This window comes from Lycium ferocissimum, chromosome 6 (genome assembly GCF_029784015.1).
Source record: "Lycium ferocissimum isolate CSIRO_LF1 chromosome 6, AGI_CSIRO_Lferr_CH_V1, whole genome shotgun sequence".
NCBI lineage: Eukaryota > Viridiplantae > Streptophyta > Magnoliopsida > Solanales > Solanaceae > Lycium > Lycium ferocissimum.
The window spans coordinates 63,686,409-63,711,448 of record NC_081347.1 but is presented as its reverse complement, the minus strand read 5'-3'; the positions used below and the strand labels follow the sequence as shown (position 1 = coordinate 63,711,448).

Sequence of the window (25,040 nt, the reverse complement as noted above, 5' to 3'; positions counted from 1 at the left end):
AGCATATATATATATATATATATATATATATATATATATTAACTTTTTAAGGTAAACTTTTAGTAATGCCTTAACTAAAAGTGTGTCCCATAAAACATAACTAAAAGTATGCCCCATAAGGCGTAAGTTTTCCTTAAGGCATAACTAAAAGTTTGCCTTATAAGGCAAAGTTTAAATTTTGCTATGCCCCGGCAGACTTTTAGTTATGTTTAACTAAAAGTCTGCCGGAGGGGGCAGACTTTTAGTTATGTTTAGGAGGGGGCAGACTTTGCCTTATATATATATATATATATATATATATATATATATATATATATATATATATTTTTTTTTTTTTTATTTTATTTTTTTTACTTTTCAAGGTAAACTTTTAGTTATGCCTTAACTAAAAAGTATGCCCCAAAGACATAACTAAAAGTATGCCCATAAGGCGGAACTTTTCCTTAAGGCATAACTTAAACTTTGCCTTATAAGGCAAAGTCTATGCCTTAAGGAAAAGTGTCACGACCCGAACTACGGGCCGCGACGGGTATCCGGGGCTAACCACCGAACACCGCTCACTTTACTGCTTATCTGCTATCATTCATACTATATGCTCATATCATATAAAAACTGTCATTTTCTAAAATACATTTGCTTTTATAAACATAGGCCCTTCGGCTATCAAATAATAATATACATGTACATACACAAAAGCCATGGGACCAGACTACCCACACTGCGTATCTACGAGCCTCTACTAGAACACTGAACATATGGACGGGACAGGACCCCGCCGTGCCCGAAATACATGTACACAAAATAATGTCTCAAATAGCACCTCCGGAATAAGGGAGGGCTTCCGTAACTCTGCTGCTAGCTACTGTAGATCTGCACCGTCTCCTTGTCTACCTGTGGGCATGAACACAGCGTCCAAAGAAACGGACGTCAGTACGAATATTGTACTGAGTATGTAAAGCATGAGCAGTAAAGATGGAGAAACATAACTGTAATACATGAAATGACATAAGATGGAAGACATTGACATTCTCTTCATAGTACTTACCTGCTTTCCGTAGGGATGTTCCATGTTCTATTTCGTGCTCGTATACATAAATTCATACCTTTTACTTACTTACCTTTCATATCTATTCACTGGTCATACTCATGCTCGTATCACGTGCTTTGCATATACATAGCCCTTACTCGGCACTTACATGAACGTAGTATTTTCGTACTCTAATCACTGTCATATGCGTAGCATAATCGTACTCTTAACGATATCATATACTTATCTCATTCGTACTCACATGAACGTGATGCATATGGTATAATCACACAGGTAACACAATCATACTCATATAGACATCATACGTGAAGCATAGTCGTTCTCATACAAGCGTCATGCATATAACATAGTCGTGTTCATAATGGCATCATACATGTAGCATACTCGTATTCATATAGGTTGGCATCATTCATACTCGGCCCCGCCGGGCTCGATAGGATCGCTAGCATACGTACTCGGCCCTCTTGGCTCGATGGCATTACTGGTATACGTACTCGGCCCTCATGGGCTCGATAGACTTGATGGCATTCGTACTCGGCCCTCTTGGGCTCGATGGGCTTATCAGTATCCGTACTCGGCCCTCTTGGGCTCGATAGACTTAATGGTACACGTACTCGGCCCCTCTGGGCTCGATACATACATAGATACATATACGTCACTTAGGGCATCATGACCTTAGCATATCTAGTCATCATCTCGCATTCATCATCACACATACATATACTTTTCATAATGTCGCATCTATTTATGCACATTTAATCACTATCCGTATTCGGCCTCATAGGCTCGACAGCATATCGTATTCGGCCACGAGGGCTCGACCACATCGCATATATCTCATATCGTACATGCATTATAGGTTCATTATTATTTCTCGTTTCATAGTCATGTAGTAGCTTTGTTTTACTCTAGCGTCATCATATGCTTATCATCATATCATATATATACATAACTGTAATAACTGCCCGACCATATAGGTGCGGTGTAATAATCAATATCATCATATACTCATTACATCATGCTTATCATAACCTGCTTATCATAACTCATCGTGGTATGCTTGACATCATATACGCATTACATTACGTGCATAGGGACTCTTAACTATTCATACTTTATCGGGGTGACGTAAGGTCGTGGACCCCCGATGTCGTTATGAGCATTCTTACGTATTCTGCCTCACCTTGAAGGGACAAGCATAAGGTGAGTGTGCACAATGATCAATATCATTAAATTACATAAATGTCATCATTAGCTTCTTCGAGGCATCATATCATAGGCTATAGCATTTCTAGACTTTAGCTTGCTACCATCATTTTCGTATTCATCTTATATTTTTTTTTTCGTTTAGCTATTCATGAGAGAGGATTCCTTATTATCTTAGAGATAGGGACATTTATAGTAAACGAGGAGTTTCATGCCATAGGACTCATGCCTTAGGAAGAAAAGGATTTGCCTCACATACCTTTGCCATTTAGCCACTCCATTCTTTGGCTCGTCCTCCTTCAATGCTTGCGTCTTTACCTTCAAGAGGGTTCGTATCGTCATTAGCTAATCAATTACAAGAACGTACTTCTTAGGGCTAAAGAAAATCGGACAGCGTCTCCTTTGCTTATACTACTTTCCGCCATATTCTATATCAACTCCCAACATTCATAATAATCATCACAATATCGTTAACAACAATTATCATTCATTCATCTTATTTGCATTTCATAATCTCACTCCAATTTCCCATAATCAAGACTAAAAATCCATCGTCGTATTCTTTCGTATCCAATGCTCATTTCATGTTCTATAGGTCATTTATAACATATTTATATCCTCAACATATTCATTTCCACAATCCAATCCACTACTAATCACTAATGGCATTATTCATCCATTTAATGACCCATTTGTTGTACTCTTCTACAATCCATGAATCTTAGCTCAATAATACTTCAAATAGCATGTAAAGTTCGTGAAACTTACCTTGGATGATGGAGGAACAAGCCTTGGATAACAATTCACCCTTCCACCAAAACCCTACTTTCTCTCTCTTGGAATTTCTTGAGTTGAATAACTTTGATGAAGTTTCTTTCCACTTGTTCCACTCTATTTCTAGTTGATGATCTTTGATTTCTCTTGTTTTCTTATGGATGAAGTGTTTAGAACACTCTAGAGGTTTCTTGAATGGAGGAGGTGGGAGATGAAATGAAAATGAAATGAAATGAGGTCCCTTATATAAATCACAAAAGCGATTTTTAATGAACGGTCGTCGGGCTGTACGGTGGTCGTAAACCACGGTTTACGGACCGTATTCTGGTTTACGGTCCGTCCTCCATGCACGTATTTAAGCTTAAGAAAAACAGAAAGTTTGGTTGAGGAATGTGGCAGTTTACGGTCTGGTTCACGAGCCGTATACTAGTTTACGGGCCGTATACTGGACCGTATTTAACCTTTTTACACTTAACAGAAACTTAAGATTTTTGACTGCTTGGAGGACGATCGCACTATACGGTCCGTAAATCACTTTACGGGCCGTATTGTGCACTATACGACCACTGGCTGGGAATTTACGCAACTTTATTAATTCCACAAAATTCATGATTGGCCATTCCCGACTTAACAACACATCATATACTCAAGCTCTTCATCGTTCTACTCATCACTCAAGTACGGAAAAAAAAAAAATTCGAGGTGTCACAAAAAGTTCTTGCCTTATGGGGCATAATTTTGTTATGCCTTAACTAAAATTCTGCCCCATAAGGCATAACTAAATTATGTCTTAGGAAAAATTACGCCTTATGGGGCAGACTTTTAGATATCCGGATCGGCATAACTTTAGCTTTTCCTTAAAGATTGTATGCGGATCCGACATACACTCCCCCGCCCCGCCTTGCGAAATTATTTTTTTATTTTATGCTTGAGCGGGGGTTCGAACCCGAACTTCATGTATTCGCCCACCTTTCCAAGCGAAGGGCACAACTTAAAGACCACAAATATGAGGGACAAAATTTAAAGACCACAAATTTGAGGGGCAAAATTTAAAGACCACCCCAAAAGAAGGGCAATCCGCGCAAAAAAATGTCTTGTCATCACCCTGCAAAGACCAACTCTTTTTGATGGACCACTTATCGGTATAGTTATCCAATACTCCTTAAACAAAAAAGTGGGCTTGGCAGCAAGTCCGAGGGCATTTGCATCCCAGCTAAAAACCTCGAGTTTCAAATTGGGAACTTACGTAAATGTATCCTTTGGCCAACTAGTTTACTAACATGGCTGAAGTATACACTATTTATACATTTTGACTGTATATGTTGTGTATAGGTATGTATAATATATGAATAGTATATGTATATTTATGTATAGTATATGTATATTTAGTATTTTAAATTATACATTACCTATACACTGTGTACATATTCTGTAAACTAGATGGTTGAATGGTATTTGACTATAATTTTTCCTTTCAAATCTTGGCAGCCTAAGCACATATCATTGGAAGATCAGATAGATTAAATCAAGCTTCAGTTGGAACATAAAAAATGGATTAAGAAAGAAATTCAACAGCCTAAGCATACATTATCCACACTATGGACTTTATTCGATATATATTATATTTATCCTCTTCATATGAGGAAAAAATTTGTGAACAAGAAGTTAGTATAGTCAAATGGTTAATGAAGTGGTGACATTTACGAGAGATTGGGATTAAAACAGTAGAGAAAAAATTGTGCATATCTTTACGTTATATGTGTGTACATACTCTCATTTAATTAGTTTTGTTTGCTAATAAGATAAATTATAAGATAACAAACAAATAAATTAAAATTTGAAGACTTAGGGCAAGTCAGCTATGATCCATTGTTAATTAGTTTATTTAAACCCAACAAGTCTTAGTCAAAATAATCTATAGGCGATTTAATGATCAGTGTATTTTTATCCTCCCAAATTCAACTCAATACACTCATTTTGTTAGGGTTTACCCTGAATTTCCTACTTTATTTAAATTTTACCATAATTTTATTTTACTTCAAATAGGTTTTTTCTTATTGGAAAAGGTTATATTTGTGGAAAGGATTCTACCATATATATCATTTTCTTTGAGGAAAAGTTTTGGACTTTTATAAATAGGACATCCTTTCTTTTCATAGTCAACACAGTAGCATTCACAACGTAGTCTGTAAAGGAGTCTTTTTAGGAGAGATTTTTCTCTCAATAGTTTTTATGCTTCCTTTTATATTAGCTTTTATGTACGTCAATGGACCAAATAATATCAAAGTTTTATGCGTCTTAATTAGTGTAGTTTTCTTTGTTGTCTGATTTATCATCGTTAAAGATTTGCAATTATTAGCTTCCGCATGACGCCCTGTTATTTCGATCCCGACACATTTAAGACCCCTAAAGCGATATACATTCACGGTCTTAAACTCTTCATGAAAAAGTTATTATAATATACTGTACCTTAAATCTCTTCTTCTATGGTTTTAGTTAATCTCAAAGTGTCGCTGTACTCTCCTTTTCTTTCTAGCTGGATATTTATCTTTTCTCTTAGATTTTCAAGATTAAATACGTATATGTATTCCTGTAAAGTAGTACTTGCTATTACCAGGATCATTTTAGGCATGCTAGATGTAGGCATTCCATATTCGGAAGGTGACCAAAAAAGAAAAGGAAAGATGACAATTTAATCAGATAAACACACACAAAAAAAAAAAAAAAAAAAAAAAAAAAAACCACAATTAAACTGCCATATAATGAGAGAAAATCACTTCCACAGATCAGTACAAAGAATTAACTCACAACTACAAATTACGAATATAGAGAAAATCCACCAGATTCCAGCTATCAGTAATCCATACATAACAGATGTACTTAACTGTACATTGTGGCTAGGATTACAAGAGATCCCCATTCTTATGAACTTGATATAATTCTGGAATGCTATTAAAATTGTATAAGGAAAAAAAAAAGAAAAAAAAAAGAGAAATCAATTGCAAAACATAATTGATGAGAAACAATTAGGAATTAATTAAACGATGAAGATAATTTAATTACTTTTTCTTCCTGGATTGGTGCTCCTTTGCCATTTGTTCAAATAAGCTACCATCATAAACACCTCTAACTGTTTCTTTTCCAAGCAATCCATGCTTGTCTTTGCAAAGAAAGTATAGTGCCTTCCACTCTGACAAAGCAGCGATACTGCATAACATAATCCACCTTATTAGTATATTTTTACTTGCTTCATGAACCCAACAACAACAACAACAATAATAATTAGATTATATGTTTTAAGATTCTTACATACCGCTTAATTTAAATAAAAAAATATTTAATAGTTTTAATTATAAGATTATTTATCTAAATTATCCTTTATGACTCTCTTAAACATCTCAATTAGTATTCCACTAAAAATTCTAGCCAACAATAAGGATGAATCTGCAACAACAAAAAAAGTGTGTAGTCCCTCCTTCTAGTTTAAATGACACACTATTTTTTTTAATGCACTCTAAAAGGAATATATATATATATATATATATATATATATATATATATATTCGGAAACAATTAGCATTAAGCTTTTCATTTTACCCCTAATAAGAAGGTTTTATGACCACACAAATTAATGGTCTGGTATGTGTAAGCTATAGTTTTTAAAAGTCTTATAGTCACACAAAGACGTACGCTATGGGATGTTTTCGCCAACAAGTTTCAGAAGTCGATTATTTTTTTCTTAAACTCCGTGCAAATTCAAACTACGTCACATAAATTAAAATAAGGGAAGTAATAAATGTTTCTTTTTTTCCTCAAGTATAAAATATTTTAAAATAAGCCCAATTGGTAAAAGGACTAATATTTGGGATTAGAGGGATTACTAACAATAGTTTACTGATAAACTCCAATATTTAGGATAGAGAAAATTGTATTACCGTCCCTTATGGTCCTTCGGTTCCCTGTTTGCCTTTAGCATTTCATCCAATTCCTGGCCTGTCAAGGCGTTTCCATTTGAATGTGCATGTTTCTTGAATATCTCTTCGAATTTTTCCTGAACAAACCTTCAAAATGGGAAGACACATTTTCAGTTCTAATGTTAAACATTATCAACAAAAACGTACAAGTTTTATTCACTAACGATGTAAATAATTCACGTGTTCAGTCTGATTTTGATTGTATAGATACTTTTTACGCGTCAGTTGATGAAACTTAAACTCTTAGCAATAAGGTAGGGGCAGAGTAGAAAATCTCCTCTTTGAAAAATTATACTCATATAAGTAGGGTGAAAATGATATTTTTTTGGCTATAACTATAGATTCCCCTTCGCTTAAGAGAAAATTATATTGTATTGGCAAAAGAGTTCAAAATTTGCTTTACGTTATCGGTTCACATTCTTAGACAGATCTAGGATTTAAACTTTATGAGTTTAGACTCATAAGTTTACCACGCCTTCATCAAATTTACTGTGTTTAGAATCTATTACTTATATATATATTTGGTGACTTTTTTAACACATAGACAGGGCCTTAGCCAAAATCTATGGATTCAAATCAACCCATAGCTTACTAACAGGATGTGCCCCTATTCACATCCGAGGTACGACATTCTAGTACTTTTTTGAATTCCCGCATAAAATTTCTGATTCCGCCGCTAGGCAGGGAGTCGATGGGATGGTTCTAATGGGGTGGGAAGCATGAGACCAAAGTCGGCATGGCTTAGTTCAATTGACAAAGCTTGAAAGACTTGTGATTTAAATTACCGGTTGGAGTCTGCGACAAAACGAACTAAGCCCTGCCTAATATTTAAGTGGAGGAGGACAAAGGAACAGGTTCATTATCCCCAAGTTTTGAAGGCTACACTTATACCTTAAGGGGTTGGTTCTATCGAATCCCCCAGGTACGGAGTCACCTTTGTTAGGGTACGCTTTGCTCCCTAATGTGGAATTTCCCGAAGCGAATGCAGATATAATCGAGCCCAATGTGAATACCGAATTGGGAACCAAAAAATTAAGGGGTTGGTTCTAGATGAATTTCTCGCTCACAAAAAAAATAAAAATAAAGGAGGCATGAAATGCGTACCTTCCTTCACTGTCGTAGACACCACTGTCACTGCCATGCTTGGCAAATTTGATGTTCTTCACTTCAATTGGAAAGAGCAAAGAAGGCCATTTCCCCTGTATTAGTCCACATGATACAGTTGTAATTAATTAGTTATCAGTTACTTCCCTCCGTCTATTTTCTACAAGAAAATTAACATCCATGAAAGCTCAACACATTGTTGTAACGTCCAACAGATTGTGGCACCATCCGAGTATTTCTGTGAATTCTCGAAATGGAATGATGCCGAAAAGTATTTTTAGCCAAACATTAATTAATTAATCGTGTCATAAATATACTACTATAATATTTATGTAACTATAAAAATTTTAATGTATCTTAAATATATACCATAACCTTGGTTTTGCTATAAAAATTTATCATTTAGAGTAAAATGAAAAGTTTCAATTAAATTATTTCGAAATCTATAGGAATAAGGAATAATTAAACAAACCATGGATAAATCAAAGCGATCTTTAATTTTCATAGATTAAGCAATCTTTCCGTAGGTGTTTGCTCCCAACTAAATCGGGGAATTGAATTGATTATAGAAATATGAGTTTAATTAGTTAATTTATTAGTGAACAATAATGAAAAATATTATCAAGACTAGTGAATAGATTGACCGTGAAAATATAACGATTAATTACTCTTGCTATAAGATGGTATTTTTTCTATGTTATTTTTCTAAATCTCATTCTAACTGAGGATTTTTGTGGACTAATTACAGGGGAACCAGGAATAGTGGACCTCTTTTACTTTTATATAACTCAAGTTGTCTAGGCACAAAGCCAAACAAGTCCACATTACAAAGAATGCTAATTAAGTCATTTTTTTAATAGATTAAAAAAAAAATAGATCTTATAAACTGACAGGGAGTATGAATTACTTAACAACTTTGAAAACAAATGTTAAATGATGTACTAGAAAAAGTTAAATTACACTAGTACAGTAGTATATAGATTAATTATTTACTTCTTCTGTGACTAAAATATTTTGTAAGAGGTGCTTAAACTATGCAAGAAGCTTGGTCTAGGATTAGAAATTAATTACGCATAAAACAAATTAAAATAAAAATGCAAAAGAATTAATTAAAGACGTGATCGATCAAATACATGCATGCACGATATGCTTTCTGACATGTAAAGTATTTTAATAATTTTTCTAATGATATGTGAAGTGTTAATACGACATGAAATCAGGTGAAGTTTAGTGTATTTACATGTGAACACAACTGCCTGGTTGCGCACAACTTGTTGGAGATAAAAAGTAGGAAAGTGAATTTATTAAACAAAAGGAGATGGAATCATTTTTGGATTTGTACGTGTTATGTTCTAAAGCATTTTTCTAAGTTCGGAATACCATGAAGTCTATAAAAACGGTTATTTTATTTCTCCACTTTGGCAATATCAGGGTCCATATCTAACGAAGCAAACTACTACTACAAAAGCTTTTAGGAAATAATAATATATTGATACCATGAAATGCATTTCGATCTTATCCAACATTAAGATCGAAGGTGAATTCATGATTTTGAGTTGATGAAATTGATCTTTAAAATTTTAAATACTGACTTCATTGTATTTTCAAAATTATGATTTAAAATTTTAATATTTAGTGAAATTTTTGTAAATTTTCACATATGTAATATACTCCCATTAAAAATAACCTATCAAAAAAATCAAGGGGGCTTCTCACAACCATTGATCTCCGAATAAATATTCTCTCGAGTCATGTACAAAGATGAAAAAAAAAAAAAAACTGGAAATATACGACTAACATATATTATACGTGTGGGACATATAGGTTTGGAAATTGAATTTGTCCTAAATTTGATTCCGAGATTTGGAAAGGTGTAAATACAATATTACAGTTAGTGAAGTTAGACCGGGAAGTGCGTAACTCGCCTAGCTGCACATGAACATATGTATAATTTAGACAATATTTAAAATCATCATAAGGTCTTAATCTTCGCCTTCCATTATTGATCATTGTCATTCTTATTACCCACTCAATCATTCAAAAAAAAAAAAATTATCTTCAAGTTATTAGGGAGGCAAGTAAAATATTTCTATTTATCTTTTCAGTTTAGTTCTTCTATTATATGTCATATTCATTAATACAGTTGTTACCTACCTTAGTCTTTCAGTATAATATTTTTGGTTTAGTTCTCTTACGATATTATGAGAATATAAATGAGACCTAAATATTCTCTCGAGTCATGCACAAATTAGAGAAGTAAAAAGAACTGAAAACATACTATTAATATGTATACACATGTGGGACTTATAGCTTTAAAAATTGAATTAGTCCTAAGATCTGGTTCCTAGATCAGAAAAACTGTGAATATAGTTAATGAAGCTAAACCGAAAAGTGCGTAACTCCCCTAGTTACACATGAACATATATATTAATTTAGGCAATTTTTTTTAAAAATCATCATAGGGTCCTTAATCTTCGCCTTCCATTGCTGATCATTGTCATTCTTATTACCCACTCATTCATGCAAAAGGAAAAAAAAATCCGAGTTATTAGGGAAACAAAGTAAAATATTTCCATTTTTCTTTTCACTTTATTTTTTCTATTGTATGTCATCATATTCAATACAGTTGTTACCTACCTTAAGACTTTCACTATAATATTTTTGTTTTATTTCTCTTACGATATTCAAAATGAGAATATAAATGAGACCGCTTATTAAATAATAATATGTTCATATTCAAATGTGTGAATCTACAAACTCAAATGAATCGTGGAGAAAAAAAAAAGAATCATATAAAGAAAGAGCTAGAGAGACTTACAGGTCGAGTGTTTCGGCTGAGGCCAAAATTAATGAAGAAGGATGCAAAAATGGAAAGAAAAATACCACATCCAATTTTCCGGAAACCTGGTAATTCAAAGAAAGGATTTATCAACCAAAAAAAAAGGACGATTATACATATATAATTTAATTAAAGTGAAGTGCGAAATTATACTCCTAATATTTAGAGATGAAAATTGAATATTAACTTGTAATGAAATGAAGAAGGAAGAAAAACAAACAATGGTCAAGAGATCACAATATATTCACTTCAGAATGTTATGAATTAGAATTTAATTGATCTCTTGGCCATCGTTGCCCAGGACTTTCATTAATAGTGTTCAAGGATGTTTCAAAATCTACTATGTAGTATATAAAGTAATATTTGACCTATATACACAGTATAATTCTTGGATAAAGATATTTAACTGACCATCATCCGATGGTTGTAGCTCCTGCCCTGCTTAAACTACATATATGTGAAAGCAAAATGAAAGGAAAATATTGAGATAGAAATTAAAACCTTGATAAGTTTCCCAAGGGTAAATAATTCCATTCTTGTCGATATCAAAGAACATAACATGCTTTTCTAGAGGGGTTGGCTCTCTCTTCTCAATTCCTGCATATCAAATTAATTACACAAATTATAACTCCTCAAGTTCTCAAATTACAAAAACTACAAAACATTTAACATGAGAATAACAAGAAAAAAAAAAGGGGGGGGGGGGGAATAAGAGCTGCATACCCTCTTGATGTATGTTGTTGCAGGAAGCCATGTTTAAAATCTTAGAATATAATGAACAGAGAAAATTAGAAGAATATGATAGAAAGATTGGAATGAAAGGAATAAAGGAAGTATATATATAGAAGTAATTGGGTTTTATCTAACTCCTTGTGGATTACTAAGATTCACAGGAGAAGTATTTATATACTTACCAAAAGACCAAATAAAAAAAAATACACGCATGTGTTGCTCGGGTGTACACGTAGGTGGCATCCGCTATGAGAACCGAAACTCTTGATACAAAGTGCTTTACCTAGTCTAGTGTGCAAGTGAAAATTCAGATTAGTCGAAACTTCAGCTTTGAATAGTTAACCGGAAGAAAAAAAAATAGGTGGCAGATGCAATGAGAATAGGGGCGCTTTACCCAACTAAGTGTTCGCGTGAATTCAGATTAATCAAGCTAATAAACTTTAGATCTAAAGTGATTAAATCAAAAAAAAAAATACACTAATAAAAAACTCTTTACCCCGTGCGAATTTAAATTAGTCAAGCTACTAACCTTCAATTCGAATGGTTAAACCAAAAAAAAAAAAAAAAAAAAAAAAAACATACAAACAAACAAACATACTGAGAATTCTTTTTGATAGAAATCACTTTACCCCATGCGCGGAATCGAATTGATCAAACTACTAATCTTCAAATTCCGAACAATTAAACCAAAAAAAAAATGGCAGACACATAGAGAATTTTTTAATAAAAATCATTTTATCCCACACGTCAATTCAAATTAACCAAGCTGCTAAACTTCATATTTCGAATGGTTAAACAAAAAAAACAAAAAAAAGTGAGAGACACAATGAGACTTTCTTGGTACGAAACGTTTTATCTCATTTCATGCGATAATGTGAATTTCGAATTAATCGATCTAACAAAGTAGGAATTAGGAAATTCTATGCTGTTCTGGAAATTCTAAAGTACGGCACAGCAATGCAACCAATGTCTTTTTTCACTTTCACATCTGGAATTTGGAATCTTTCTTTATTGACTTAATTAATTTTATTTTCATCTCTTTCTTACCTGTTTCTCTATCTTTTTTTTTTATTAATCTTTTGCATTTTTTATTTGTAGCTTAATTCATTGCATTTTGCAGTGATCTAGTTCTTTTCTTTTACATTCTCATTTGGTTAGTAGTATTTATCATGATAGTCCAAGAATCTATTTCATGATAAAAATAACTTGTAATCCAACATGTTATATATACACTTACTTAAAGTTATGCTAAAAGACGTGATAGTGTAAAAAATATTACAATAAATAGAGACTCTTTTTCAAGTCTTTAGACTCTTTTTCAAGTCTTTAATCTCACTTATTGTGGATAAGAGTATTATTTTTTTTATACACTAAATAGTGTAAATGATCATAAAAAGTAGTTAACATTATACTTCAATAATTCAGCTGGATGCTTCTTTTTCTCTTTTCTTTCTTTCTTTATTTATGTTTTTCGGTGGACTCATCGTTAATTAACTGCCTAAAATATTAGTTTGAAAACGTTGAAGCAACGAATCACAAAAGCAACTAAGTATTTATTTAGCGTGAAAGTAAAAGCATCATTCTAATAAAGCAACAACAAAACATTATTTGCTTTATGAAGAAATAACGCATTTGTGCTTCTGTTTTCCTTTCCTTTGTCTTTAGCTTTACAGGAAACTTCGAAGAAGCAATAACGAACGTTGCTGAGGAGTAAGGACTTGTAAATGTAGAGTCTAGAATGATCGCATTGCTTAATGTATTTTGGCATAGTTTGGTTTACTAATCATCTCGATTGTTCATGTATTTCTGGTATTTATATGTGTACCTTGATAAATCCTCTTTTTTATAACGTTAGTTTGAGTGCACCTCAATTATTTTATGCACACTTGCTACCTCCCATTAGCACGGGCATTAGAGTGTTTGGGCAACTTGTAAGCGCCTCATTAATTTTACCAATTATTTGCTACCTCCCATTAATACTCGTATCAGATAACTTTATCCGCTAACATTTGAACAGATGAAAAGAAATTACTTAAGATTTTTTATTTTAATCAAAATTTAAATCTTGATCTTCCATAATTTTTATCTACTTTATTGGCAACTAGGACATGAGTTTGAATGCACTACGTATACCAATGGTAAAGGCCGAATACATCTACATACCTTTAAACTTGCCAGTAATTTTATTTAGATTCAAATTACAGCTTGTTCGATTGAGCACCTGAACACATAACAAAATGTCCCCATAAGACACTTTCGGCTCATGTTTTAGAAAAGCGTCTGCCTGTTTTCTCAAGTGTCGTTATACAAATACATTAACCACATAAATATGTTATCTCCTTAAATTATACACATTAGCCTTAAAAAGCCGTAAAACCTCAACCTTGTTCTAGCTAAGATTGAAATGCATAATTAAAGGAGGTGACACATTTATGTGGTTAACTTATCTACGTAATGGACACTTGAGAACATCCACAAAGGCCTTTCTATAATTTGAGTCGAAAGTGACTAATATGAATACTTTATCATGTGTTCAAATGTTCAATTAGAACGGACCGTAGTTTGAGGACCTAAATGAAATTTACCGAAAAATTTAAGGGACTATCGATGTATTGGGGTTTCCCACATCAAGAGCATAAGTCTCAAGAAGCAGGAGAAGGCGACAAGAATCTTACATCAAACTTCCCTCAAACAAACGAGTGGTATCATGATACATATTGAATCCTAATCACATAAGTTATCTACATCTGTCTATCTATATCTATATCTATCTATCTATCTATATTATTATAAAAGCATGAATATAAATTTTGGTTGACCAAAATATCCTTCAAATATTGAACGACTTTTATACCCTTCTAAAACTAAATAATTTCTTTACGGAAGCAATTGTTAGACAAAATTGTAATATTTGTAATTCAAAACTGTTTTATATTAGAATTTTGAAGGTATAATGATTCATGTAAAATTGGGATCCTCTCTTTTCGATTGGTAAGATATTAATTCCTTACACAACATAGAGTTCTAATATTACTAGCATTGTGATATCCTTAACAACCCAATTATTGGCAATTCCTTATGGATTTGACTTTGTTTGCGGGAAACAAGAATTAGACCTTATTTAGTTCTCTCCCATTGCAAATTTCAGATTTTAACTTTGACAACTTTGACTGTTTAATTTTCATGGCAGGACATCTCTTTGTTAGAGATTGAATCGGTGGTGTCCCTTTGGGCATATCTGATAAAATTTGATCACTGGTAACTTCTTTTCCTTATAGTACATGAGATCTCATTCATGGCTAAGACTCTTTTCCCTTCACTTTTTGCTTGTTTATTGCTTATGATATAAATTATGTGGTATAATTGTGTTTTGGGTCTGATCTTGCACAGGAAAATAGGCGGCTGTGGTTTTATCTCAACAAGTTTGATAGAGTTTCTCAATTTTTACAGTGGACTTCTATCTTCTTTGGCAAAATAGGTTGCTATTGTATTATTGTTCACATATGCTATGCACAGATTTGTTTAAAGTTTTTTATGAGGTAACGTAACTAGCTTATCTTGCTTTTCTAATCCTATTTCTTTTGGAAAATAATTCTCAAACCTAAAAACCTAAAAGAACGTTATTCAACATACTTCTTAAACCTATAAAATCCTAAAAGACAAAACGGATACATGAAGAAAAGAACAATAACATTATAGAAATTTATAGACGGTGATGTAATTTGCTTTGGAAAATGTAATAGTCGTCTGAAGGTATTTTTTAAGGTTAAAAAACTTGGCTATATAATCTTCATCTTTGTATCTACTAATTTCGTTAAAGAGATTCGGTTAAAAAACTTGGCTATATAATCTTTATCTTTGTATCTACTAATTTCGTTGAAAAGATGAATCTCTATCTTTATATCTGTTTAATGAGGTTTTTGACAACAAAAATCTAACTATAAGCTATTTACATTTTGTTAACCTGCAATAAAAAAAATTATTTGTAGGTGTATGTCGCAAAGGCTTTCAGTTTACCTTGAATTATCGAAATTAGGTGGCACGTTGGCGGCCACGTCATTATTTCTTCCATGTTGGCAGATTCTGTGGAGGTCTGTTAAATATAACAGTATATGTGGTGCCAAAATTAGACGGCAGGGGTAAAATTAATTCCAAAACTTAACGAAGGGTAAATGTGATCTATTTTCGATAGTTCGATGATATTTTTGACCCTTTTCTGTTAATTTTAGTAACATTCCTTTGATGAATACTAAGGTAAAATATTTATACCCCAAAGTCAATTTTAATTTTCATGACAAAAAATTGTTTTTAACTTTTGTTAAATAACTAAATATGTAAATTTTGATGAAATATCTTAAATGCGTGTACTACAAGAAAAAAAGGCAAAGTTTTTAATGTATTAGAGCATTAGACTATTGGTGAAGAACAACATTCATCGAGTATTTCAAGACGTGCTCAATAGACGATGAAACACAAATGTGTCTATACGAAGATAATTCCAAAGTATTATGTCAAATGGTAATTGTTGGAGTTGATATCATTAAGCCAATTAATATTTATACTCCTAAAACCTAAACATCTCGAAGAGCATTCTTAATTGGTAATACTTAATCCTATTGCTACTAGGAACTCAATCCTATTTCTTCCCATTTTTTAAAATACTAATTTATTTCTTTTGCTGTTGACATTTGTGGACTAAGAGGTAATATTCTTTTGGGTATTTGTATTATATATCTTACTTATTCATTTTTTATTTGGCCTTGTTATTTTATTAATATCAAATTATTTTTAAATAGACCCACATGGTACTTTTCTACGAACATATTGAAAAGTGGAAAGATTTTTATCAAATATTTGATTCCTTTTGGGATAATACAACATATAATCTTATTGTTTAAAGGATATTGTCTTTCCCAAGTCTTTATTTTATTAATATATGTTCCATATGTTATGTAACACCCTGCATCTTGGAACTAAGTTTAGACTCATAGCATTAGAGTTTTAGCGGAAAAACTGAAGGTTTGAACGTTTTGCGAAAATGGTTGATACGCCTACTTCGGGCAGCGATAACTCCTTGATCAGTTTGAAATTTGGGAAAGTACCCTTAATGAAAGTTATAGTATGTAGAAATACCTTTCTAACGATATAAGGACCAAGCCAATCATAGATCGGATCAAGGAGATATGATCATCTCAATATGGCTAATAGTAAAGCACTTGAAATCCTATAGAATCGGCTAAGTGTTCGATACGTCTGACTTCCAGTCAAATTTCGTGCAAATCCGTTGGGAATTTGAGGAACCTTCCTCAATGAAAGTTGTAGATCTTTGAAATAGCTTTCCAACGGTAGGTCGCCCAGCCCAAACGGATTACGTACAAGAAGTTATGCCCATTTTACCGAACACTGTGCAAAATCAACACCCGTCGCTTCTCGGGGCGCGTGAGGGCGCGTGAGAGAGCGCGCGATGGCCCCACTTCGCGGAGAGATCGCGCAACTCGAGTTTTTAGCTTCGAATGTTGCGCGATGCACCCGCATCGCGGAACCATCGCGAAACAAAGGTCGGCCGGTCAAAAGGTCGGGTTTACGCGTTTTAAGTTATATTTAAGGTTTGGGGTTTATTTCTCCAGCACCCCATTCACGAAAGATTACCCTAAAGTCAAGAATAACAAGTCCCAAGCCTCAAGAACCCTACAAGGTAAGTTTTATCATGATTTTAGGTTGAATTCAAGTCCCTAATCTCTTTCTAACTTGAGTAAACCCATCTCAAGGTTCAAGAATTCAAGATTTTTAGAAATCCTCTTCAAAGCTCAAGTCTTTAATTCAAGTTTTGGAGCGATTAAGGTATGTAGAACTTCCATCCACATGTGGGAATCTCTACGTTCTTCCCCATGCTCCGTTTCATGATATTCATGAAGTACAAACCCTAGGGCATTAAACCCAACATATTGGTAGCCCATAGTTATGCATTGATGTACATGAATTTTGTATCTATACTCGTCATTGTATTCCTAATCTTCCATTATGGTTATTAGGAACCCTAGCTTAATCCATGAATCATGAATTCTTCCTCATGCATTCTCATTATGTTCATATGAAAATTTATGATTTTATGTAGCAAGTCACATGCATGTTTTCAAGACAATTACTTATATAATTATGAACTATTGTTATTACTCATGAATCAAGAACATGTTTGCAAGACTACGACAAGTTACCTTATGAAACCATGTTACAAGTTATTTCATGAAATCATGATTACAAGTTATTTACAAGTTATTTCACGAAAATCATGGGCTTCTTAGCCAACTATATCATGTTCATGTTTTGGGATTGCTTAGTTAACCGAGAAGGCTCGTATAGCCCGAAACTACGTTGCCACCGTAGGATAAGGGTTGTCGCCAGTAGGCAACACCTTCATTATGCGTTTGGATCCTTACATGCTATTATTACTTAAATCTCATATCCCCGGCAAGGTGCGAGTGTTCTCCCGGTAGGGCGCAAGTACCGCATCATGTTGTCGGTTACACTATAGCATTCCCCACGTTACAAGAAGTTTTATATACATGTATTTTCATTGAATTCGTTTTCGGGCTTTACTCACGTTTCATGCTCATGTTACGTTTCATGCTCATGTTCAAGTTACATTCGGTTTCGATTCATGTTCTATACCTATGTTGTGCCATGTTCTTCATTTCGAAGGTTTTAGATACTAGTACTATTCACCATGTACTAACGTCCCTTTTGCCGGGGCACCGCACTTCACGGTGCGTATACCGATTTTCAGAGCATACACACACACGCGGCAAGAGGGATCACTTCGATTATCGCCTTATTGGAGCCCCACTCCTCTCGGGTTCAACATGGAGTCTATATTTAGTATGCAGATTATGGTAGTCCGTGGCCATGTCCCGGTAGTCGCATTCGACATGTTTTAGAGGTTTCATAGACGCATATTAGTTCGCGAGTCAGTTATGCTTTCATGTTTGCAGACTATTACGTTTTCATGAATTTTCATGCTATGAGATAATTTCAAGGCCTTATTCCGCAAATTATATTTTCATGATTTATTTAAATTGCATCATATAGATATATTGTTTGATGCCCATGTTGACAAGCAAGCCATGAGGTTCGCTCGGACACATGCAAGCAAGGCCCGAGTGCCGTGTTACGCCCAGGCCATGGTTCGGGGCGTGACATGTTACATGTTCAGTTGCCGAATAATATTGAGTTGATCAAATAATATTTATGTAGCTCATAAAATAAATAATATGTCATGTCAAATAACATTATCTAACATTTGTTATGATTGATAGGGAATAACGTGTGAGGCACGTTCATAGAGACTAGTATTATTTTAAAATCATGAATATAAATGTTGATTGACAAAAATACCCTTCAAATATTGAACGACTTTTATACCCTTAATGAGCTCTAATCCTATTTCTTTTTTAACATACTTCTTAAACCTAAATTAACTAAGTTAATCCCTACTTAAACCAAGTCACTTAATTAGTCCAATATAAGAGGTCGAAATTTAAAATGTCGCCCAGAATTTCGACCTCATGTGGTCGAAATCTGGCAACATTGTTGCTAAATTTCGACTTCATGTGGTCGAAATTTTAATGTGGAGGTACATTTAGACCTGGTGAGGTCGAAATTTAGCAATATCTGGGCTGAATTTCGACCTCGTGTGGTCGAAAATCTGGAAAAAAATATCAGCATTTCGCTGCTTTTACAGCAGCCTACCTGACAATTCAACCAAATCAACATTATTCTGCAACATATCAAATTCATCAACAATGCGAAATTACAACACATTCACTATCAAATTCAAAGTACTTCTAAATATCCTTAAAACTACATTCAAACACTTAAAACACCATAAAATTAAACAACCATAAACTACTTTCTACAATCAAATTCACCTTCAAAAGTACATCTAATTCGAATTAAAACTACAATCAAATATCATATACATATCCAAGAAAACATAGCAATATTAGAGTCCAAAAGTATACGAATCAAAAGAGTCAACGTTGGGTGTTAAAGACATGATCCGAATCCTCCCCACTATCCTCATCAACAAGACCATGAACTACGTTGGCCTGTGACCTACGAGCATCCCCGGGACACGGGGGAATCGGAAAGGCCCCCGAATTGAGTAGGCTGTCTATTTGGGCCTGCATACCCAACATCGTTGCCTCCGTGGCACTAAGTGTACGTGTTAGTTGAGTAACTTTCTGCTTCATTTCTTGGTACTCCTTAGGATCCACTGCCCCCTCAGAAGTAGCACCTACACCTTGAAGGAACGACGGGAATTGATGACAAGCTCGATTAGGGATCCCATAAACTGTCCCATACCTTGTCGGGGGAGCAACCTTCTCCATCCACTGCCGATCAATTACCTCGTTGGTCATTGACGTCCCGGCTGGCTGACTGGCACAATATTCCAACTTGTGTTGTTGATACTCGGTCTGAAGTTGAAGGATACAATGTTAGTAGGTAAATTTAGTTAAAACAAAAGTAGTTATTATTGTTAGTTAGTGACTTACATAGGTTTGCTAAGCCCTTGGCTCAATCCATTGGTCTGTACCATCGGCGTTCTTCGACTCCTCGTGTGAGTAATCTTGAAGACTTCATCTTGAGGTACTTCCTAACCCCTCTCGAGTGTCTGCAAACAAATCAAGATTAACAACTAATTTCATATCCAAACGAGCCACAAGTAAAAAATGAAATATGGGAGATGTTACTATATGTCAAGAAATCCAGCAACACTGTATTAGCAGCAGTAGTCACAACCTATTTCACTCCTTTCTCCATAATCAACAACTCTGTATTAGCAGGCAGTATTGTGCTACAATCAACATGAACGATGGAAAATAATCAACAACTCTGTATTAGTTAAATTATACCAGCTTTCGCCTTTAACACATTTCTGAATATGCAGTCTAAAAACATGAACCAAAAGCTGTTACAAAAACCTGAATATGCTTCTGCCAAAAAAAAAAAATGCTTCTGCAATATGGAATTTCAGCTGCTACTGCCAAAAAAAAAAAAGTAGTCAGCCTTAGAGGTTTGTTGAAGTTGAACCTTTCTACTGCTAGTAGCCAAACATTTATATCATTTTCAGCGTTAGTTAAACTTTCAGTGTCCTCATTTCAGGCTCCTGGATTCAGATATCTTGTTTTAAATTTTCTGGCTTCAACGTACACCATAACTTGTGCTACAGCTAATAAGTCAAACTCATATTTCCATTCTTACTTGTGAATGTGCTGATTCCAGATAGCTGAAGTTGCTTTCAGTGCAGAGGTTGCTTTCAAGCCTGAAAATGAAAAGTTGTTTATGAAGCCAATGCTGATGAAAAGATAACATAAGGTATGGTATATTAACATTGAGTGAAGAAACTGATATTGTCATTGAAGATTAATTTGATATTTGTTTCACATCTGGAACTTTTATCCTTATGCACTAGTGAATTCAAAACAGAGTTGTCAAGCACATGAGATCTAATGTACTGGAAATAAAGCTATGCCAGAATAAGGTATGACGAGGCATAATTGCAGGTCCACCTGGGCGATTAAAGGAAATTTGACTAATTATAACTAAGGTAAGTCTGAAACCATCATTGAACCACTAATCTACTTTATACGTTTATGAGTGATCAACTCTTAAAATATGCAGTCTAGTCCGTAGAAGCTAACTGTAATAGTATCCAACCACTATACTAATCAAACTGAAGCTAGAAAAGAGTTGAAAACTCATTAGTCTAGCTACTAACATCCTAACAAGTAGTTAACTGTTAATTTAGGCTAAGCAAAGTGTGATTTAACTAATTGCTTAAACAAAAAAATCACATAATTGCTAATTAAGCCAATAGTGGACTAACATATAAACCAAACAGATCCATGCAACTAACAATTAAACTACTCAAGCCACATGATTTTGATAAACCCCACTTTGCTTTTGATAAAATCTTCAGTTTCTGCCTAGCACATAAATTATCTGCTATAAATACTACTGCTTTTTCTTTGCATATTTTGGTTGGACTTCAGTATTTGTAGTAAAGCTACAAAGATTAGGGTATAGTGCTCCTATTATTATAAATAAGAAGCTTGTATGTCAACTGGCAAATTAGGACAAGTAACAACTTTAGATTTGGTTTACTCATTTGTTTAACTGTCAAGATAACTACATCAGAAAAGAAAAAGAAAATTCAAGTAAGCCTAGTAAAAATTTGAACCATAAGTATACTTGATATATTGGCTACATACTAACTCCTGCTGTCCTGCATATTATAGGAACACCTTAGCAAGTAAGGAGAAAAACATGGTTATATAGATAAATAATCTTATAGCCATTGTTAAAAGCACTCAAACAGAAATAAAAAAGCAAACCACCAGATTTCTTAGAGCGACAATCTTCAACATTCAAAAGACTAGCAATTGTTGCTATCTTTAGTAAATGTCTTGGCTAAGAATTAGAGATGCTTGCTTAAAATAAATGAAAGGTTAATGAACCACAATATGAGATTATGGTGTAGTTAGACACGAACTAGGAGATGAATGAAATGAATCAACCTTGTGTTCACTTATTTCCACTTTTTTCATTCACAATATAACAAACATTGTCCACTCAATTTTTTAAAGAACTTGATCAAGATTGTTATAAACCAGGAAAAAGATGTATTTATGCTTAACAGTTAGAACTTACTGAAGGTTTAGTTTAAGAAGATGCAAGATGTTTTAAAGTTAGAACTTGAAAACTCACTAAACATTTAGCTAACAGAGATGTAGGCAACATAGAACTTACTGTAAGACAAAATCTTAATCAGTTCACAATGACTTATGCTTTAAAGTTAGAACTTACTGAAAACTTACTAGAGCTTTAGTGACAAATTTAAAAGTGGAACACACTCTTTTGTTGGTTTTAAACATTTCTCTTGTTTTTTTCCTTTTTCATATCAAAGCTTCATAATGGCAAACTAGTACGAAGATATAAAGAGAAAGAACTCCAAGCTAAAGAAGCTGAACTGAAAAAAAAAAAAAAAAGAACAGGTAAGCTTGTAAGATTCCTCGAATTAGTGTTTGAAGGAATCTATGGTATTGACTATATTTCTCTTTAGGCATTTTATATACTATTAATTGGCTGTTTTATTGGTTTCATTTAGGACCTGAAAAAGAGGGAAGATGTTATAGCAAGAGGTAGTTCTCCAGTGTAACATTCACAAGTTTTGTAAATATCAAATTCCAGTCCATTCTAATACCTGCAAAGAAGTACTACACAGTCACAGGAACAGAGAGCTACCACGACAGAATGGATGTCTCTTTCACTTTCAAATTTCTTATTTATTGGACCATTTCATAGGTTTTTGCCAATAAAGAGGAACAAAAGAATGAAGGAAATTGAAAGGGATGTTCATGCCTCAATTAGAGGTATTATTGATAAAAGAGTGAAGGCAATGAAAGCAGTAAATATATTTCAAAAACATTCAATTTCAATTTCAATTTACACTTAGTAAAATTTTAACAAATAGCTCCAAATGCAATCTTTAACAATAAATATAAGTAATCTACTAATTAAACTACAATTACAAAGTAATGTAACTAATAATGATAGAAATGAGATTGAAAAAAAAATGGCAAGAAAATTACTTACCTTTAATGGCGGCGACGGAGGACAGGCAGTGGTGGGGATGGGGCATCGGCGGCGGGGAGGGGTGTGGTGGGAATGGGGCGTCGGCGGCGGGGTAGGGGTGTGTTGGGGGTGGGAGTTTTGGTATAAAATTAGGTTTTGGTATATTTTGGGTTGAGAATTGCACGATTGATGCTGGGGGAGTATATTAAATTTTTGAACTTTATTATTTAATTAAGTCAGATCTGACTAAATTTTCGACCGCATGCAGTCGAAATATGCTTTTTTTTTAATTAATTATTTTATTTATTTATTAGTTGTACAAAAATAAGTTTCAACCTCATGCGGTCGAAATTTTATTTCCTGTTTAAATATCCACCACGTGAGGTCGAAATCCAAAAAAAAAATTAAATTATGAAAATTTTGACCTCATGTGGTCGATTTTTTTCCGACCAAAAAGTGAGGTCGAAATTATTTGGTCGAAAAAACCTGAGATCTCAGAATTAGAAGGAGGCGTGGAAAACACAATTTGGTTCGACTTAAAATTTAATCTCCGTCGTGGGAGTTCTTTTGATTATGAAGAAGTATTTAAAATTTTGTTAATAATTATATTATTCAAGTTAATAGAAAATCACCGGTTCACACAATTACCTTATTTTTATGTTAGATCTTAGATCATGGATAGTCTGGACCACATAGGTTTAGGGATATGAGGAACCGCATGTAAATTATTTTGTCATTTATTTATCTAATATTGACATTTTATGCAGATGGGATGGAATTTTGACCAAATTATTTTAAAGATTTTTTTTCAAACCTTTTTTATTTTGTAAATATTACTTTGGGTAATTCTAAACCATATATGAAAATCGCAAAGTTTAAGTAAGGATAACAAAGGAAATGAACCAAGCCAGATAGCTCAAAATAAAATAGAAGGATGAGAAAAACAAGAATAGCTATCGTAAATATGATTGATTAGCTTCTGCAAGTCGGTAAACATTATATTCTAAGTTACATGTAAAAAAATAGTTAGAATTGTTTAAAAGAGAGGTTTCAATTTTTCTGAAATATTATATCTTTCTTTTTAAATCGACTTAATTTTTTTTAATTTCTAAGTACATTAATTGCTCATGGAAAAAAAGTGAATACATTCTGCCCGCTTGTAGTGGTTGGTTAGGCTAGGCCGGTTAGAACCTCTCCGCAGTTCTCGATTCTGATTGAACTAGGGAGGATCGGTATTGCTGGGGGAGATTGTTCTTCCTCAGCTGGCTTGTTAACCATGGTCTCTTGAAGGTTTCATTCTTTTACCAGCTCTCCCAGCTAACAACAAATATTATGCATTGATGCTACCGTTAAAATAGAATAGAAAAATACATCCAAAAAAAAAAAAAAAAGAGGTGGCACATGAAAAATGTTTTCAAAAATATGATTGTAGTGGGTTTGATTTTTGAAGTCCATGCATGCTTGTGGGAGATTAATTAGATGTATTAACGACAACTTCTAATCGAAATAAGTTGATCAATGATTGTAAAAGACAGATAGTCAGGAAAAAGGGGTAAATCCCAATTTTTATCAACTTTTTTGGATGGAAAAATTAAAGAATCACCATCAGGCAAAAAATAGTTATTTGATTTGATTGAAAAAATTCATATTTGGTAACAATGCATACATTGTAAAGCGAATTGTTCCTAATTTACTTTATGATTGACTCTATTTGTAACATGATATCTTG

The 25,040-nt window shown here is 33.6% G+C and overlaps 1 protein-coding gene and 1 long non-coding RNA gene across 16 annotated transcripts; both read right to left on the bottom strand.

Moving 5' to 3' along the window:
- Positions 1 to 5,759: 5,759 nt before the first annotated feature.
- On the bottom strand, positions 5,760 to 11,835 carry LOC132060009 (probable peroxygenase 5). The gene is made up of 7 exons (XM_059452858.1): positions 11,669 to 11,835; positions 11,447 to 11,542; positions 10,925 to 11,010; positions 8,107 to 8,201; positions 6,964 to 7,089; positions 6,092 to 6,235; positions 5,760 to 5,977 (listed from the first exon to the last, which is right to left on the bottom strand). Exons 1-7 carry the CDS (start codon positions 11,697 to 11,699, stop codon positions 5,932 to 5,934), a joined length of 624 nt encoding a protein of 207 aa, XP_059308841.1. The 5' UTR covers positions 11,700 to 11,835; the 3' UTR covers positions 5,760 to 5,931.
- A 7,671-nt stretch (positions 11,836 to 19,506) lies between these two features.
- LOC132060007 (uncharacterized) lies at positions 19,507 to 23,534 on the bottom strand. Of its 15 annotated transcripts, XR_009415861.1 has the most exons (6): positions 22,555 to 23,300; positions 20,939 to 20,999; positions 20,659 to 20,717; positions 20,477 to 20,531; positions 20,230 to 20,348; positions 19,507 to 20,151 (listed from the first exon to the last, which is right to left on the bottom strand). It is a non-coding gene; the product is annotated as an uncharacterized LOC132060007 (long non-coding RNA). The 15 variants fall into 15 exon arrangements; XR_009415853.1 differs by adding an exon at positions 23,333 to 23,534 and having other exon boundaries at positions 20,230 to 20,717; positions 22,555 to 22,940; XR_009415852.1 differs by adding an exon at positions 23,333 to 23,531 and having other exon boundaries at positions 20,230 to 20,717; positions 22,848 to 22,940.
- Between the last annotated feature and the right edge of the window lie 1,506 nt (positions 23,535 to 25,040).